General features: G+C 47.7%; 10 protein-coding genes across 10 annotated transcripts; 4 read left to right on the top strand and 6 right to left on the bottom strand.

Annotated features, from left to right (window-relative positions):
- Positions 1–136: 136 nt before the first annotated feature.
- Positions 137–392, bottom strand: N7483_006082 (uncharacterized protein; the record flags this gene model as incomplete). The annotated part of the gene is made up of 2 exons (XM_057089519.1): positions 137–210; positions 260–392. 2 exons carry the CDS (start codon positions 390–392, stop codon positions 137–139), a joined length of 207 nt encoding a protein of 68 aa, XP_056949348.1.
- An 878-nt stretch (positions 393–1,270) lies between these two features.
- Positions 1,271–3,278, top strand: N7483_006081 (WASP family protein; the record flags this gene model as incomplete). The annotated part of the gene is made up of 2 exons (XM_057089518.1): positions 1,271–1,480; positions 1,545–3,278. 2 exons carry the CDS (start codon positions 1,271–1,273, stop codon positions 3,276–3,278), a joined length of 1,944 nt encoding a protein of 647 aa, XP_056949347.1.
- A 1,366-nt stretch (positions 3,279–4,644) lies between these two features.
- Positions 4,645–6,645, bottom strand: N7483_006080 (purple acid phosphatase family protein; the record flags this gene model as incomplete). Its single annotated transcript, XM_057089517.1, has 3 exons — positions 4,645–5,476; positions 5,538–6,227; positions 6,296–6,645. The coding sequence occupies 3 exons, from the start codon at positions 6,643–6,645 to the stop codon at positions 4,645–4,647; spliced, it is 1,872 nt and encodes a 623-aa protein (XP_056949346.1).
- A 616-nt stretch (positions 6,646–7,261) lies between these two features.
- N7483_006079 (uncharacterized protein) lies at positions 7,262–8,260 on the bottom strand (the record flags this gene model as incomplete). The annotated part of the gene is made up of 1 exon (XM_057089516.1): positions 7,262–8,260. The coding sequence occupies one exon, from the start codon at positions 8,258–8,260 to the stop codon at positions 7,262–7,264; it is 999 nt and encodes a 332-aa protein (XP_056949345.1).
- Positions 8,261–8,348: 88 nt separating this feature from the next.
- N7483_006078 (F-box protein) lies at positions 8,349–8,909 on the bottom strand (the record flags this gene model as incomplete). Its single annotated transcript, XM_057089515.1, has 1 exon — positions 8,349–8,909. One exon carries the CDS (start codon positions 8,907–8,909, stop codon positions 8,349–8,351), a length of 561 nt encoding a protein of 186 aa, XP_056949344.1.
- A 1,398-nt stretch (positions 8,910–10,307) lies between these two features.
- N7483_006077 (class I SAM-dependent methyltransferase) lies at positions 10,308–11,413 on the top strand (the record flags this gene model as incomplete). Its single annotated transcript, XM_057089514.1, has 4 exons — positions 10,308–10,377; positions 10,434–10,541; positions 10,596–10,967; positions 11,244–11,413. The coding sequence occupies 4 exons, from the start codon at positions 10,308–10,310 to the stop codon at positions 11,411–11,413; spliced, it is 720 nt and encodes a 239-aa protein (XP_056949343.1).
- A 587-nt stretch (positions 11,414–12,000) lies between these two features.
- On the top strand, positions 12,001–13,840 carry N7483_006076 (CorA family magnesium transporter; the record flags this gene model as incomplete). The annotated part of the gene is made up of 3 exons (XM_057089513.1): positions 12,001–12,537; positions 12,595–13,220; positions 13,273–13,840. 3 exons carry the CDS (start codon positions 12,001–12,003, stop codon positions 13,838–13,840), a joined length of 1,731 nt encoding a protein of 576 aa, XP_056949342.1.
- A 319-nt stretch (positions 13,841–14,159) lies between these two features.
- N7483_006075 (glycoside hydrolase family 27 protein) lies at positions 14,160–15,746 on the bottom strand (the record flags this gene model as incomplete). Its single annotated transcript, XM_057089512.1, has 4 exons — positions 14,160–14,797; positions 14,859–15,228; positions 15,287–15,610; positions 15,663–15,746. The coding sequence occupies 4 exons, from the start codon at positions 15,744–15,746 to the stop codon at positions 14,160–14,162; spliced, it is 1,416 nt and encodes a 471-aa protein (XP_056949341.1).
- Positions 15,747–15,974: 228 nt separating this feature from the next.
- Positions 15,975–17,129, bottom strand: trm44 (tRNA (uracil) methyltransferase; the record flags this gene model as incomplete). Its single annotated transcript, XM_057089511.1, has 2 exons — positions 16,143–17,129; positions 15,975–16,122 (listed from the first exon to the last, which is right to left on the bottom strand). Exons 1-2 carry the CDS (start codon positions 17,084–17,086, stop codon positions 15,975–15,977), a joined length of 1,092 nt encoding a protein of 363 aa, XP_056949340.1. The 5' UTR covers positions 17,087–17,129.
- A 794-nt stretch (positions 17,130–17,923) lies between these two features.
- On the top strand, positions 17,924–18,328 carry N7483_006073 (uncharacterized protein; the record flags this gene model as incomplete). The annotated part of the gene is made up of 1 exon (XM_057089510.1): positions 17,924–18,328. The coding sequence occupies one exon, from the start codon at positions 17,924–17,926 to the stop codon at positions 18,326–18,328; it is 405 nt and encodes a 134-aa protein (XP_056949339.1).
- Between the last annotated feature and the right edge of the window lie 116 nt (positions 18,329–18,444).

Below are 18,444 nucleotides of genomic sequence, written 5' to 3'. Positions count from 1 at the left end.
GGGAGACTTGCGACCTGCAAAGATGTAGCGTATATTATACTAATATGGAACAAAAAAACAAGGGTAGACAAAAAAATCCAAAAAAATCATCCTAGTATGGTCACTGTGGCCAATATCGTCTTTCAAGTTGAGGCCATCAATCTTTCTTCGTCTTGTTCAACTCCTTCTTCCGGGCCTCGATTTCCTCGTGTGAGGCTACAGGTGGCATATCTGGTTGACGATTAGTTGACAGATCAGCAATATTGATAAAATATCCCACCTTTGGGAATGACAGGACCCTTGGAAATATGGTCAAAGGCTGTGGCTTTTTGATCTTCTGATTTGTGCTGAGTTTCTTTATCTCCTTTCTGCGCAACCGAGGGGAAGTCTGCTGGATCAGGGATGACAGGCATGTTGGCTGTAAATAAATGTGTTTCAAATGGATATTCTTTGTTTTGAAGTAAGTCTTGAATTAACTCGAATATCTGAAATGTTGAAGGTAAGTAAGGATGAAGAAGTTGTCGCCAATAGACTATCTTATACATCATGATCCTTGTTGGAATGACGTCGTTGGTCGGTTACGACGTTTCTCGCACAGAGGCAAAGCCGGCTTGGGAATGAAGATGCCTAGTTTTTTTATTATGTATATTAAGATTCTAGATTAAACCAAGAATTATGCAAAATTGGTGATATAATGAAGAATAAATTGCTACCTACAGTCTATTAATATTGTTCCGTATTCCGTCTTTTGATACTCCTTACTAGCAATGGGGCTCTTGGGGCGGATTCCACTTGTTCATAACTTCAAGTTTTGAAATGCTAGGTTTTTACTACACTATTCTTCTACACAAAATTCACCTTTGCTAACACTCATATATAACATAATCCATTACTATCAAATTCTTCCATATAAGATTGTCGCGTGCGCAACTCCTTACACAGTACATACAAGATACCACGTGCCTAGTGGCAGATACGCGCCAGTATCAAGTACCGCCCGGGTACTCCGCCCCCCCCCGCCAACATCTGACCTTCTTCCGCACTCTCCTCTAAGGCAACCGCCGGTCGGCTCCTTTCCAATTCTTTCCTTTGACTACTCTGTGCATAATTCAGAATCCTCACTCCTCCTCCCGACCCTCGTGTCTTACAACCCCTGATCTAACACCTGGATTGGGGCCATTCTTGTCAGCTGCAGTTTAGTTGTCATGCGCGCTCGACCAGCTTAAAACACGATCACCTATACCTATACCTCTCCTATTCCTAGAAACCCTCGAATTCCCATCGGAGTACCATGCCTAGCCTTAGTAGGGCTGACAAGTCCGCGGTCAAGCGACATATCCCCGACAATGTGCATCATCATCACAAGAGAGCTGTTGCACAACTCCTGGTCGCCTATCCCGATCCTGGACAATGGACGAAAACTGGCTTGCAGGGAGTAATAGTGCTCTGCGAAGATGAAAAGATCGGTCATTGCTTTTGGCTCAAGATGGTGGACATCTCGGTTTGTGACCGAACCCCCGGAAAGATAAGCGCTTGAGAGACTAACATTTTGACTTGGTTTATAGCCTTCCGGCAAAGGTGGCGTCATTTGGGACATGGAAATTGAAGAGCACTTTGACTATATTAAGGAGAGAAGCTTTTTCCATTCCTTTGTCTTCGAAGGGGTCTTATATGGATTACTGTTCGCCGACGAGAGCGAGGGTGACGACTTCCTCAATGCAATCCTGAATCGCGAGAAGAAGGCGAACAAGAAGACTACCAAGAACCCATTCAAGGAATTCAATCTCCCAATGAAATCAGCCACTCTGTCGCCAACACCTGTCGCGTCATACCCTTCGCACTCTCTACCCCCAGCATCGTTCCCGACGAAAACACCCAGTCCGTCGTCATCTGAGGAGTTCATATTTGATCCAAAGGATCCCAAGTGGAAATGGCTGGTGGAAATGCTCTCTCAAATGGGTATCACAGAGGACCAGATTGCCGATAATACCGATTTTATCAAGGATTTTATCAAGCAGAGCCAGGGACCTGAGCTAGCTCCTCAACCGCCCGCTCCTGTTGATGATCAGCCTAAGCCAAGAGCAGCTCCTCCTCCCCCTCCTCCTTCAGGACCCCCGGCTCCAAAGATCAATGCTATCAGCCCTCAAGATACTGGAAGCAGTTCTGGAAGCCGACGGGGTCCTCCACCGCCACCTCCAACTCGAAAGTCGCGGCCTGATACTGCCGAGGAGTCTGTTCCGACGCCGCCTCGTGAGCCATCCCCTCCGCTGCGGAGATTTAATGCGCCGCCTCCTCTCGCAGATGCGGGCAAGTTTGCCGTATCCGAAGGACCTGCAGAGCGTAGACGGCCGCGGGCGATTTCAAATGTCAACGCCGCCAATGCTCCGCCGCCACCACCAAGACCCCCAAAGACGCCGATGGATGACAACCAACCTCGATTTGGAGTTCCTCCTCCATTCTCAGGCGAGCGCAAAGTTTCGGCGCCGCCTGCACCTCCCAGTCGCAGTCCTCTGCCTGGCGGGCCGCCACGTCCTCCGCCTCGCGCAGATGTTGCGCCTCAACTTCCTCCCAAAGTTCCCAACACCATTAGTCCTCCTGGGCCTCCTCCCCCTCCTCCTGTTAGGACTCCTGTTTCTCCGCCTCCACCAGCACCTCGGCCAGTACCCGCACTATCTACGCCGCCTGCACCTCCACCGCCGCCTCCTCGAGGGCCTGCACCTCCCCCAGCACCGACCTCGCACGCGCCAGCAGGTGCTCCGCCGCTACTCCCAAGCCGTAATGTGCCTTCAGTTCCCCCTCCGCCACCTCCTGCTACCAATTCTTTTGTTCCGCCACCACCTCCTCCTGCTCCAACATCTGGAGCGCCAGGAGGTCCCCCTCCACCTCCTCCACCCCCTCCTATATCTGGAGCACCAGGAGGAGCGCCGCCACCTCCACCTCCTCCGCCTCCGCCTACCAATGGAGCACCAGGAGGGCCTCCCCCACCACCTCCACCCCCTCCTACATCTGGAGCACCAGGAGGACCACCTCCGCCTCCGCCTCCCCCTCCCCCCTCCCACGGGGCGTTCAGCAACTTCTGCTCCACCCCCACCTCCTCTTCCTGGGCGGGACTCTGGACCACCGCCTCCACCATTGCCCCAGTCTGGTGGGGGTGGCCGAGACGACCTTTTGGCAGCCATCCGAGCCTCTGGCGGTCCGGGTGGAGGAGGATTGCGGAAGGTCAGGGACTCAGACAAGAAAGACCGAAGCAGCGCGATGGTACCCGGATCTGCAGCAGAGTCATCTGCTGCGGCCTCTAGTTCGGGCCCTCCACAGAGTGGATTGGCGGGTGCCTTGCAGGATGCATTGAGGAAGCGGAAGCAGAAAGTCAGCGGAAGTGGTAAGTTCTATCCGTTAATTTTCATCTTGATATATGTACTAATTAACTTCCAGACGACGAGAAAGAGGATGATGACGATTGGTAGTCTTGTCTTTTCTGCATGGGGCCGGTTTTTTTATTCGTTGATGATACCAGTGTGCCTCCTTGCGTCTTCCAGCATCCATATTCCCAACTTGTAGCATTTGCTTCTATGATTGATTTGCATGGTGATTCAAAAGTTCGGATTCGAGCATTGATATGGGAGCAGAGTTGTGTGCTTTGTAAATATCCCTAGGTCGAGACTGAATTTATCTGCTGTATAAAGGATTCTGCCAGTGGTCAGGGCCAAGAGTCCTATAGTAGCACTTGAGTAGTATACTTATATAGGGGAGTATCATTATATTAGATTATATTCATGGACTTCCTTAGGGATGGTTCATAGATACGGACATTTGAATAAGATATCAAGATATGCTCTGGACATCTATATGTATCTTACCATAAGCACTATGTAGTTATAGGTATCAGAAATAAAAAGAAATGATGTGAGCAGGAATTGAACCACGGACTTCCAGATTTCGCGATGCTTGTACGAAGTGAGGCCTCAAAATGAGAAGACGATGAAAGCTTCAACTTTCAAAAAACCATAACAAATCTAATAAAAATGATAAAAATATAAAAGCAATATCAAAAGAAAGAGCAAAAAGAAAAAGGCTCCGCAGAAGTCTTTCACATAGTCCGCTGCATGCTTTCTCACGGTGGTGTTCCACTTAGGCAAGTCTCACGCTCGCTGATGCTACTGAACAACCCTCAGTCCCAGCATTCTAGTCTTATGGTATCATAGTATCAAATCAAATCAGGACAGACACGATAACCCGCTGAGCTACTAGGATGCGGATGGTTATCTGGACTCCCAAATTTACCCCTATAACCGAGAAACCATATCAACGCCAGGATTTACAGGCAGCCATCCCCAGTACCTTGCACCAGTTCACATTTGTTTCTTTAAACTTGTGAATCTAGGACTGCTTATTAGGTATATATAAAATCTAGTAGCAACATTTGAACTTTAGAAGCAATTTGCTTGAGTGGAAGGGTTCAATTTTTCTATGAAGCAGACTAGGACTCATAGTTCAAGTAGACAGGAACTGCATAAATTATCATTACCACACGTGCAGTATCATTGTCATATCATAACTACAATCAATCATCAACCCATAAAGCCAACACAAGGTCAGTAGTTGAGTGATTTACATATGTATACAATCATCCTTTTCAGAAGAGCCACACTCATTTCCACAATATATCTACCAGTGAACAGAGACAGGCTTCTTACCAATGGGACTCTTGCCCTTGCCCTTGCCCTTAGCACCAAGAGCCTCGGGCTTAAGCAGCCAAAGGGTATCACCAGAAGAGCCATCGCTACCCTTAACATACTCCCACTTGAGGGCAGTCTCATTGGCAACAGTCAACTTACTGAAGCCATACTCCTTGGTGTTCAGGACAGCAGTGATGTTGGTGACAGTCTCACCATCATCCAGTACACTGTGACTCTCAATGTTACCGGCCATACCGTTAATAATGTGAGTCATGGACTTTCCAGGGTTCATAACATAGGTGTTGTTGTTCAGGATGGACGCGGTATCAATGGTGCCGTTGGCGCCAAGAGGGTACAGACGCTCATACCAGTGGATGTGGCCAGAGATGTAAGCATCAACACCATACTCCAGGAACAGATCCTCGAAAGCTTCACGGATGTCCTTCTGGTAGGAGGCAGAGGCGGAACTGTACATGGGACGGTGGCTCATAACGATAACCCAAGGAGTCTTCTCGCGGTCAATGTTCTGCAGATCGTTCTTCAACCAGTTGTACTGCTCGTAGGCCTTGGTATCATCGACACTGCCGTCAACGGCACCGAAGGGTCCACTGTCAGTGATGAAGGTCTCGGAGGCCTCGGGGTGGGTCTCGTTGCCGGTAAGGTCCTCAGCAAAGGACCATTCGGGGCTGTTGGCGTAGTCGGTTTCACCGTCCATGGAGACGAAGTGACCGAGACCGTAGTCGAAGGAGTACCAGAAGTTACCGACACCACCAGTCTCCAAGCCGGGCATGCGGAAGCGGTGCTGGAAAGCAGTGAAGTTTCTATAGTACTGATTAGTATTCGAAGAATAGAAAGAATGCGTGTATCAAAGAGGAAGCTTACCGCTGAGAAGGAGGGCAGCTGTAGTAGTTCAGGTCATCCTCGGTCCAGGTGCTGTTGGGCTCATTGTGGTCCAGGTAGGCAGACAGAACATTACCAGGGCCATCAAATTCACCACAAGAGGCCTCGTGGTTACCGGGAAGAACCATGTAAGGGATCTTCTTGGTAATGTTGGCCATCCACTGCTGCCAGAGATCCCAGTTGGACTCGTAAATAACACTCATATCACCACCGTAGGGACCACCCTGGTTAGCGATCTCTCCCTTGGGGAGGGGAGTCTTGTAGGCCTCAGTGATGACACCACCGGGCAGCTCACTACTAGAACCGTTGTAGCAAACGGGCCAGTCATCCTCACAGGCCATGATACCAGAGGACCAGTCATCAGCATAACTGATATCACCACCGTGCCAAGCAAAGGCAGCCTCATCAGTAGCCTGGGTCAGGTACTTGTGGGTACCTTGGGCATTGGTGTAGCCCATATCGTTCAACACAGCGACGGTGAACTCGCCAGGCTCACCAGCCTTGCGGGCAGTGGTGAAGCTCAGAACCTCGGACTCGGTGGTGCCATTGGCGGCAGGGATCTGGTAGTAGTAGGTTTTGCCAGACTCGAGGTGAGGAAGGGAGACCTCGTGGAAGAATTGACTGCACTGAGTGACAGCCTTGATCTGCGAGCAGGATGGGGTACGATCATAGCTAAAATGGGATGTAATTAGTATAGATTCTCCTTCAATGAATCTCAATTGAAGAGTGGAGGTACTCACGTGTGCGAAAAGCCTCGCGCAACATTGATCAACCGGTTAGGACTAGTACCCCACTTGATGGCAGGCGATTGACCGAGTCCAAAGGGGGTCTGGTAGTGAATGTGAATACCATCGGGGATATACGCCAGCGAGATCACATTGACATTGTTGGTCGGGTTTGCGACAGCGGGCTTAACCGCAGGCGGCTCGACCAGACGGGGGAAACCTTTCCCATTACCATTGATAGTCGGGTCAACCCAGTCACCGATGGGGACAGCAGGTCCCTTGTAAGGGTACTTGGTGTCAACAGTCGGACGGCCATTGACGGCGGCGGACAGGGCCAGCAAGACGGAAGCAGTGGTAGCCTTCATGGTGAAAGAAAATTGAAGCCGTGATTTTCCATGAACAGCAACGGCTGGGTTTTTATCTGTTGGAGCTTCATTAGCTGCATTAGCTGTATGGGAGTTGTTTTTACTGATAAGGTGGGTGAGCTTCCACACGTGCAATTGGATAGTTGGGCGATTGGCTGTAAGATTAAGCTAGTCTGGGCTTGTTGATGTTGAAGTACACGCACTATACTCTTATATCCACGGATGTGGAGTATTTTATATGGGCCCACGGGGCATAGATGGTTCCAAGATTTTTTTTTTCTCTATGTTCGTACTCGGATATACTATATCAAGGCTTCTACTCCGTACTCCGTACTTTGAAAAGATCCACTCCAGAGCTGACCAAGTGATAGTATCCATAACAAAAATGCGTGTTGTTTACATTCGAATACCACATGGACCCCACGCTACCCGATGATTGGCCTTATCTGGTTCAGGTACGGACTACCCCGATGGTCTTCCGTTCTCTCATTACTCCATATTCAAAATGTTCTCCATATTAAATGCAGCCTTATAGTACACTAAATATCCGGTTCAGGTTTTGAATTAAATGAATCTCATTTCCAGAAGGTTTCTCTTATGAATCGATTAACTATTCCTAGAGTCTCATTGGTACGACTCTAGCCGAGTCGGCCATGGCCCACTCAATTAGAGCCTCGGGCTTCTCCTCCAACTTCGTCTGCACGGCATGGAGCCAATACCAATGACTTTCTTTAACGTCATAATCACGAAGCCAGTGATTCATCCAGTCGGGGTTCTTGAACAATTCACGGCCTTTGGACCAGTCAGGAGGCGCCATCCCCTCCGTGCTTTCATAGAATTCGCTCAACTGGTCAAAGTGTTGCCGAAGGACTGCGATTTCCGTAAGACTCAAATAGCCTTCATTGTGTTCGCGTGCACGATTCTTAATCTGTTGAAATATTGTGGACGGTGATTCAAAGATTTGCATCAATTCCTGCTGATATTCAGCACGACACTCACTAACTTGCTTCTCTGCCCAGTTCCAGCCCAAGCCTAAGTCATCCTGTACACAGACTCGATAGCTTAGATAGACGCTCCCAAACCACCGTAGAAGTTCCTGGCGTAGAGCATCACGACCATTTTCATTAAGAAAACATCGATTGCAACATAAGGAATTAATAAACTCATATGTTATTATGGCTTGTTCTCCAGGTACCGTCTCAGGGGGATCGAAGTCACGGTTATGACCGTTGGCTGGTTGCCAATGTTTATAATAATGACCGAATCGGAAATTTCGTAATTCCTGCCATTGACCACATTCGGGGCATCGAATAATGTACATAGTCCAACTGCGTTCATGAAGATTCTCACGGTAAACCCCAATAATAGGCATATCGGGTGGTGACCGCTTCAAGCCCAGGCTTGCCGAAAAGCCCGGAAAGTAGCGGTGCAAGGCAAAAGCGGCGGAGAACCGACGGCTAGCGAGAATGGGCACTTTCGTTGTGCCGCCTTTTTTACCAGTCCCCATCTCGCGTGGCTTGAGCTCACCTCGCTTAAACCGACATTCGTTACATTTGCGCAACCCGCGCTTCGAGCCACAATGCTCTAGTTCAATTGCACGTGCTTCGTCGTCCATAATTTTGTGTTCTTCATCGGGGCTGAGTCCGCGGTATTTTTTCAAACGTCATCTCTTGGAATATGGGCCAGTCCATGTTTTGCAGCTCTTAGAAGATTTGTAGGTATTGTGCTTCCCCAACGTTATTCATAAGACGCAGTCGAGTGCGTCCCCAGTTACGAGTGGCTGCTGTCCCATATCGATTTCGAAGGACTTTCTCATCGGAAATCTTATTCGCACGTTGTTCTTTGGTCATGCCCCGTGATCGCGGAAGAACTCCCCAGCTCGTGACGTGATTAGCTGCGGGTGATCCAGGAATGGGTTTTCGATAGCGAAGACGTAAAATAGAGTGGTTATCAAAAGAGTCATGGGGTAGAAGGCGAAGGCAGTTGCAACAAGCCCATCTCATGGATTCCCAGTCTGGGGTATCCCAGTCTGGAACGAGTTGATTATCTCTGGCACGGAAAATGGGGGTAACTCCACCCTCTTCTTCCCGACACTCAAGTGCAAGAAGTCTCTCCACGAAATGACATCGCTGCGGGGAAATCATGTATCGGAAATGTTGATTCGTCTGACTGAAGGAATTCAGGGCGATGGGGTCCAAGTATTGGAGGATCTCGATTTGCATCTCGACGGGTAAGGTAGAAAAAGTGGGGGCTGTCGACGCCATATTGATGTTTGATTGTTGATCTTAGATGGTTGTGGTTGAGTGAAATGTCAGAAAGGATTTCATTTTGAAAGGGACTGCTTATATCCCAGGGATAAATACCTGATGAGCGTGGCAAGTGGGCGGAGTCCAAACTAAGCAAAACTGATCCTGTTCTAGCCACAGTCGCAGCTTGAAGAAGAGTTGCGGCTCTATGAGTCAACCGCAGTTGGAAGAATTTGGAAATACTTTTTGATTCATAAGAGGTAAGATGAGGTTTTACCATCTACTGGGAATGTGTTATCTTGTCAACTTTTTACCCATTATATTTTAGCTTAGAATCTACTCTGTAATTTCAAATCATAGGAGCATTAATATTATAAGGTCCTAAGCGATACATGTCAATAATAAAGTCCTCCTTATTCTCCTTAGCTTCATCTGTTGATTCCTCGGACTGCTCTTTTAAGTTGTCATATTCAACACTGCGACTCTTTCTCCTTGATACCATGCATGTCCAGTAACTTGAACATGGTATAGCTCTGGAACAACTATATCGAACGGATGCCCCTCCAATAGAATTATCCGAGCCTGAATTTTGGAACCTGCCAGCGTCGAAAATTCCTCTCCCAGTTACGTAGAGAGTCGTCTCGTTGTAGAACTGATGTAGTGAGAGGTGAGGCATTAATGGCATCGTTCGGGATTTATCGATCTATCGGATTATCGTGAACTTATTTAAATGCCAGTACCTAGAATGTTAAAGATGACGAAAGACGCGATTCAGAGTCTAAGGACAGAATTGATATCTGGCACTATATTGAAACTCGGAGCGTTTCTCAGCACTTTATCTTCTCTAAAAAATTTATTTAGCTTTGAACATGTATCCTTTCTTTATCCAACTCATCTTGGAGTCTGATTCTCATCTTCTAGTGAAGCGAAGTTGCTGCTTACTGATTTTACACGAAAAACCTTGGAAGGGGATGATGTCGACTGACAACATTTGAACCTTTTAAACTTGCGGCTATCAATAGCGAGATTGCGCCACAAGCCCACATGGCCTTACCCGCCTAGCATTGAAGTGGAAACTAACCTCCAAGGCTCCTGGTGCGTTGAACAGACGAAAAAACCGTTCCTAGGTTCCGTGAAACTCGACCTGCATTTGAACTGAGCTAGTATAGATTGATACTAGTCACACAGCCTCAGGCTGTAGATCGCTGACTGTATTATACTATGCGCGACCATCTCATGCTCGCCTAACCCAGTACTAATCTCAAACTTAGCAAATAAGTTTTTCCCAATATAAATTCCTCTTCTCCCCACCAACATCGGGTCTTCCCACTTCTTTCTTCCTTCTCTCCCGGGAACTTGAACTTTGAGGGACTTGACATCTTCATTACCCCCCCCCCCCTATCTCATTCAAATAAAATGCCTCCCACTCCTGATCGTCTTTCTCCCTTGATCCGCCTATTGGGCATGATCTGGTTCTCTTTTTGTCGTGAGTCTTATCACCCACTAACTTCCACGGCTCTTTTAATGACCCCGCTCGGATAGTGCACTGGGAAGTTTTGACTCAAGCAATTCGGCGAGACGGTCTGGTGGCACTTAGTCGCCCACAACAAATTCGAGATGCAGCTTCAGCGAAGCTATTCAATATCGCCTGTAATTCCTCTCTCATGAAACTGATATGTATTTGGGGCTGACCATTATGCATAGCGGCCAATTTCATCGCTTACGAAGATACAACCATTGTCCCCTCACTGGTAAAATCCGCTAGCGGGGTTATTATTGATTTGGGTCCTGGACCAGGAAACCAGATCCATCGTTTTGATACCTCTCTTGTCGAACGCATTTATGGTGTTGAGCCAAATGCACAATTCAAAGACGCCATAAAAGCCAAACTGGACAAGCATGGCCTCCAGGATAAGTATAAGGTTGTCATTTGTGGCATTGAGGATAGTGATATTCTGAGAGAAGAGGGAATCACGGAGGGGAGCTTGGATACCGTGTTGTGTATTCAGGTTCTGTGTGCGGTCAAGGACCCGAAGAATGTGATAAAGGGGATCTGGAAACTGCTCAAACCCAGAGGTAAATTTATATTCTGGGAACATGGATGCAGTAGAGACCGTTTGACAAGGGTGACACAAGGTATGTCTCCATTATTACTATTATTATTTTTTTTTTTTACTAGTACCTTCCATGATCACTGGCATTCATGTGCCCAGGTGCATGTCACGGTGTGGATGTACTACTGCGGCCCTCTGGGGATGTCGGGACTGTTATATATTTAATCCCGACTCGGAGTGGGTCAATTCGATTTGATGGCTTCTACCTAGGCTCTAGCTAACTTGAAAACAATATTAGCATGTTGCAATCCTGCCTGGAGCACATTTGTCGGATGCAATTTGACCCAGAATGTGCTGGGAGATATTCTCAACAGTGGAGAATGGGAAAACCCACACGAGATCGAAGAACCTGAGGAGCCACTCAGTTTACTGCCTCGAATCCAGGGTGTACTCATCAAAAAGGCTTGATTCAACTCGATTGGAGCATATCGCGCTCTGGTGGGTCATATGGAAATTTAGAGAGGGCCACGAACTTGGTTTTTATAGTATCATTTTGAGAATAGGGAATATTTGAAAGAACATTTGAAGCAGTGTGGTGAATAATGAGCCTCTTGAGGACGATGTATAGCACAATGATATGCATGGCAAAGAGCATTGTGATGATGATGCATAATATTTAGTCCGTTATCCAATAAGATGTCTCCGTGGCGCAATTGGCTAGCGCGTCTGACTGTTAATCAGGAGGTTGGAAGTTCGAGCCTTCCCGGGGACGCTTAACTTTTTGTCGTTTTTTGATCTTTGATATAGAGTGTTCTAGCTATAGTTAACAGCTTACCCTTTTCCTGAACATAATACTAGTTTAAAACAATTACCGTGCTCCTGTGCACTTATGCACAAAGCCAATTAATTCCAATACCGGGGTACTTTCTCTTGTCACAACTCCCTGTGCGTGACTACCTATACTTCGGATCCGGGCCAACTGTATATCCGACGCGGCTTTTTCACCTTATTGATATCATCAGCCTAGTTGACCGTATGTTGACACCAACAGAGACATGTTGTCTCCGTTGAAGCCATCCGCGCCATCAGCGACCCTTCTCAGGTTCCTCCGTGGCCAGTCTGGACTCGGAAGTGGTCTGTTGGCATGCGCTACCCCGAGACCTCGAGCTTCGAGTCATGACGCTTTCGCGATAGGGTCTTCGCGAAGATCCTCGACTTGGTTATGCTCTGACAAGCAACAGCATACCTTACCGACTCAGAAACTCCTAGCTTCATCGACACCAAGACCAAGAGTTGACGCAGTCTCGTACTGTTCAATGCAAATAGTACCGACTCGCTCCTCCTCTACGACCCGACGATCGTTCCTTAAACGCCTGTTTGATCTGAAGAAAAACAAAAATGCCGATTACAAGAATACTCGCAACACAGGACCAGGATTAATGGACGATGGTACGGAGGGGATGTTCAACATTGGCCGTGGATTGTCAGCCAAAGCATCAAATGAGCTACGCATTCGATGCACGGAGTTCGACAATAACGGGAACGTAACACTGGTCAATGGAGAATTCCGAAAACTGGAATTAATTGCAAAGGTTTGTTCCTCACGTGAACATTCGCTTTGAATAGACATTGACTCTTCTGTCCTGCAGTATGGCCTTCTTCCTCGCGATTTACGCAAGATCGACTCATCAACACTACCCCATATCCTTGTCCGACCGAGCGCTATCCTGATCAACCTTCTACACTTGCGAGTCCTCATCAAGGCCGATCGGGTACTTGTTTTTGATGCCTACGGATCAACCGACTCATACATGCAATCTTTGTTCATATATGACTTGGAAGGGAAACTTCGCCAGAAGGCGCAGGCCGGCCAAGCTCTGCCGTACGAATTCCGTGCGCTGGAAGCGGTTCTTATCAGCGTCACTGCTGGACTTGAAGAAGAGTTTAATGGTGTACGGGATCCCGTTGTGCGAGTCCTCAGAGCCCTCGAAGAGGATATCGACCGTGATAAGCTTCGACACCTCCTGATCTACTCCAAGAAGCTCGGTACTTTTGAACAGAAGGCTCGTTTGGTTAGGGATGCCATCGATGACTTACTGGAAGCGGACGATGATCTTGCTGCTATGTATTTGACCGAAAGAGGCACCGGCAAAGAACGAGATGAAGATGACCACCAAGAGGTGGAAATGCTTCTAGAGTCATACCATAAGGTCTGCGATGAAATCGTCCAAGCCAGCGGTAATCTCGTGACAAACATCCGTAACACAGAAGAAGTGTAAGTCCTTGTTTTTATCGTGATTAAGCGGCCCCATTCTAACGCAAAACAGTGTCAAAGCGATTCTCGATGCAAACCGAAACTCTCTGATGCTTCTTGACCTGAAGTTCAGCATTGGTACCCTCGCGCTGGCTGCCGGAACTTTGTTCTCTGCTCTCTACGGAATGAACTTGAAGAACTTCATCGAAGAATCCGACTTTGGCTTTGGTGGTGTCTCTGTTATTTGCTTCGCCCTCACAGGTATCGTCAGTGTGTACGGACTCGCCAAATTACGAAAGCTTCAGCGTGTTCGCATGTGGGGCGAATCAGGAGCTGGCGGTGCATCCTTAACCCCTCTTACCACCAGACACGGCGCCATCGGTGGCCAACGCTCGAACTGGCGTGCGGATTCTATTGAACCTGTCTGGGGTAGCCTCCCTGGCGAGGCACGATCCGAACGTATCAAAAGACTCCGTGATAATGCTGCGGCGGCTGCATCTAAACATGCGGCTGCAACTGCATCCAGGGCTGCCGCTCTCTCTGCAGCACAGAATTCCTCCGTCTTCGAACACGCGTTGAATGCTGAACGCAAGAAGGAGCCCGAAGAGAATCTTCATGAGTCTGGGCTCGGCAAGAATTAATCGCGATTACTATCTTTCATTGACCGCACTGCTTTAGTATACCTGGTTTACTGCGTTAGATTGCACGGCGTTCCGGTTCATTATGGGCTTTAGTTGATCTTCAACTAACATACACGGAGTTAAGAGAATTCCGATCCACTCTTCTACCTCGTTTTCTTTTTGTACATTAATGTCCCCTTCCCTCTGAGTCTCCACTTTATGTACAGTATGTACAGCACTCTTGTGCAGATACGAGCTATGTCAATATCATATGATATGGATTTTGACTAAAATAAAACAATCACACCTCTTTTGGACAGCCTCAGTTCCACTGCGTTTCTCACAGCTCATCATTTGTCTTGACCTCTCTTAGGCGCAGCATAGCAACACCATGGGCTTGCACCTTAGCAGTCACCTTGCCATTAGGCTTGACGGTTCCGACTTTAGATCCCATGAGGGCCTTAGTAGCCGGCAAAGGCACCTGAGAGTAGACGTTCTCAGACCCACCAAGTGCAGTCATATTTATCGGCCTAGTCGCATTTCCCGACCCATCAATAATCGCATCCGCTGTCGCGTTACTCATTCTGTTCGCCCAGAGATCATATACATCCCAGGTACCTTGAATCTCCGATGCAGTACCACCAGGCCCATCATTCCAGAAGATATCAGTCAGAGTAGCGTTCATATCTCTCGCCGTTGATCCACCATTCAAGAACAGGACAAGCTGGTCTCCTCCACTCAAAGATCCACTGAACAGCTGGATCTGGCCGCCCTCAACATAGTAGCGCCAGACGCGCGCAGCAGATGATGTTTCGGGATCTTGAGAGACGGCAAGAACAGCGGTGTTCTGCAAGATAGAAAGTGTCTGTGCATCGACACTAGTCATCACATTTGTCATGAGAAGTGGCGACTTGAGAGCTGCCCATAAACTGAAATGGGAGACAGCTTCGGTATCTGTTAAACCTCCATTGCCGACCTCTTTAATTTGGAAATTTCATTAGTTAAATTATCCTCTTTTGATGATGCTTGAGCAGCTTACCGAGCATATCGAGATCATTCCAGGCACCAGCATAAGCCTTGGATGGGTAGTACACAACTTTGCTGAGAACGTTCATGACTGAGCATTCATATCCGGGAGTTTTGCAGTCCAAACCCAGAAGTTCAGAGCAAGGGCAGTTCGAATTCTCTCGATCCCAGACATTGAAAAGATCTCCACTCATTCGCCATGAGTTTGCAATCGTGGGAGCAAAGTTCCATGGACCATCTACACCCCAGTTGCAAAGGGAGTACAGAATAGGTCGGCCGGTTGCGTTGAGGGCTTTCCCCATGGCGTTGTAGCGATCATAGGAAAGCTTAGGAGTTCCCTCTTCTCCTTGATTGTAGCAGTTATCGTACTTGAGGTAGTCGATCTATTAAACAGTAAGAATTTGCTATTTAAAGGAAAATTACTTTGTGAGAGGGACTTACTCCCCAGCTAGCCCATAGAGAAGCATCCTTCTCTTCGTATCCCAGCGAACCTGCATACCGGGCGCAGGTCAATGTGCCTGCGCTGGAGTAGATACCAAGCTTCAATCCCAGAGCATGGATCTGATCAGCCACAGCTGCAACTCCATCGGGGAATTTATCCGGGTCAGGAATGAGGTATCCAGACGAATTGCGGCCTGCAGACCAGCAGTCATCCATAACAACATACTCATATCCGAGATCTTTGAAGCCCAAGGAAACAATCTTCTCTGCAGCCTGGATGATGACGGTCGCATTCATGTCACAGGCGAATGAGTTCCAGGTATTCTGGAAGATTTATTAGCTTCATTTCTGTAATCAAAACAAACAATGCTCATACCCATCCTAGCTGTGGAGTTCGTGCAAGTCCATTTTCCAACGCATTAGCAAGGCCAATGGCCAGAAAGAGAGCAGAAACCCGCATTTTGGCAAAGAATAGAATGTCGGACAGAAAAACATTCGCCCTGGAGATCAAGTGCCACTTAAGTAGGGAAGAATTGTATACCCCGCGTCCCCACGGGGCTTTAGCCGGCGGAATGTCGGGAATGGAGTGGCGCACTCTAGGGTCCGTGTTGAAGAAGGAATCCCCGAAATTTCTCCACCTAAGCTTCTGAAGATAATTTCAAGCTTTCGGAATGAAGTTTCCTTTGCATCAGTGTGGTAATTTTCCGATATCTCCACGGTGAACAGATACTGCGCGTTGAAGCCATTCCAGAGCAGCGAACTCAATCCCACCATCTTTCAAACACTCATGGTGGACCAGGTCCCTGATTTTTCGAACTAGCTCGGCACCACGTAGACTATCGGCTTGATGATCCACTGATGCGGGGGCCGAGTTTCCGTGTCGAGTACTTGATTTCCATTCCGTTGCGACCAATTGCCGACCCCCCCCACTATAGCCACATTACGAGGAGTTGAGATATTCAGGATGGTATTCTCAACTTGGTAACCGACTTGTTCTGCGATGTAGGTGGTTTTCGCTACAAGAGCGCCATACTGTGAAAACATCTTGCCTTCAACAGTCTTTTCCCTTTGCTTGGCTGCTCGCATGGCCCTCAGGTCCCCAGATGCAGGCTGTGAGTTTTGTTCCTGGTGATCATCTTGGCTTGCATCTGGGTTATTGGCATCTTTAGGCGTCGGATAGCGATAAGCAGATCCAGAAAGCGAGTGAGAACAGCATGGGATCGCTAGGAAGGGGAGTGGGGAGTTAGGATATGCAAGGGCTGCCAATAGTGGCGTCCACACGGTGAGTTCATCTGCATGATTAGAGATGACGAAAGTACCAGGTGGAAAATCTCCAGTTGAAATTTCCATTCCGATCTCCTGAGAATCCACGACGTCCATGAATGGCTTTGGGATAAGAATTTTCTCCTCAAGTCGTTCTTGTACTGATGCTGGGAAATAAGTCCATGTATCGCGCCGACGTGCATCGAATCCCCAGCCTGAATATCCTTCCATAAGAAGCACGTAGACGACCACACCATTCCCACATGCGATATCAACAAAGCCTGGAAACCGAGTGAGGCTGACTGTATCACTAATGGATTCCGATGCTGGCCTCGCGCCGTATATCTCGCGCCATAACTCGATCAAGAATGCGGCGATTTTGAGATCCTGGAAGATGTGCTTGACGGGCTCCGTTCGGTCAAGCCACTGGTCACATAGCCCCTTTTCATACTGGCTCTTCAGACGCAGATATGTATTGTGGACCACTTCATGGGGGATGGTATTGCCGTTCAGAGATATTCCTGCCATATCATTCATCGGTATTTGCTGAGATTGGGTCGCGTAATAATTGGTCTTCACCCTGGGAGAGTTGATTGTTAATGTCCTCTGTTGCCACACCAACTGGAACCAAAAGGTTTAGATTGGTTCGAATCTGAATTTTGAATAAGAGACAATCAGCACTTTACACGTAGGACTGGTCGTGAGTTCGGTACCTGGAATAATGTAATTTTATGCTATCAGCCGTGAATCGTGAATCGTGAATTGTGATGCCCGACACCCCACTTTTTCTACCGCCGAGAATGCCCATGAACCACAGTAGACTTGAATCAAAGACCCATGACTTCGAGTTTCAACTCTCATCTCCACACGAAAATTTCAGTGTGGAAATTACAGGGAGATAAAGATTCCGTATGGTGTTTGACACTATCATATCGGATATGGACGAACATCTGTTCTAGTCCAACGGAGGCCCAACTCATGGACCTCTAAGTTACCAAACGAAGCATATTAAAGAATGAAATTGAACTCCACAGAATCAAGAGACCTATACAGCCTCATGGTATGACTATATCCTTTCAAGGTTCTTTCTGTCGTGAATAATGATTTTTCTGTCATTATTAAAATCCGGGGCTCCACGGAAGCTAAACCACCAGGGCGCATCTGTCATAACGACGCAAACACAGCAAAGAAGCAAATGAAAACGCGAGCTCGATGAGGTTTCATCCGGATGTATCCGAGATCTTTGATCCAGCTGTCTATTTATTTCCTACATGAGACCCTGATCCTAGTTTACAAACCCACCACCTTTGACCAACGCTCAACCAACTCTCAGCAAGAACCAAGCCCGAAGAAATCACCAGAAACACATCTACAATGAACCTTCTAAGCCTCTATATTTTTGCAATCACTCTCCTTTCATACCCTCTAGCTGTCTTGGGTACGCCTGCTCCAAACCCCACGGTTGCCCTTTTGGCAAACACATCGCCTCAACCAACAGGCACTCCCTGGAACTTCAGCCTCTACCCCAACCGAAAATGCAGCGGCAAAGCAACAGTATTCTCTGGCGCTGGCACAACGGATTGTCGAACTGACATCCAAACGAGTGCTCAAGGTTTGCTGAGGGCGTATATTGATCCTAGCTGTGTGGTCACTATATACAAGGACAAGAAGTGCTCAAAGAGCGAGAGCGTTGAGACTATATCTTCCTATACGACGAATAAATGCAACCCGTGGAGAAAGAAGAGGAAGATCAAGAGCTTCAAGGTTCAATGCTCGTAATACTAGTCGTGTTTATGTATTTGATATTGTGTGACTTTCTTAAATCAGGAGAGGTTATTCAAATGTTCTTCTCGTTTCTTCCTACAGCATTGAATACATCTTTTATACAATATTAC

Source organism: Penicillium malachiteum, assembly GCF_028827825.1.
Source record: "Penicillium malachiteum strain IBT 17515 chromosome Unknown utg000002l:1.0-8849297.0:1.0-8852440.0, whole genome shotgun sequence".
NCBI lineage: Eukaryota > Fungi > Ascomycota > Eurotiomycetes > Eurotiales > Aspergillaceae > Penicillium > Penicillium malachiteum.
The sequence above is the reverse complement of the archived record's forward strand: the minus strand, read 5'-3'. Positions and strand labels throughout refer to the sequence as shown.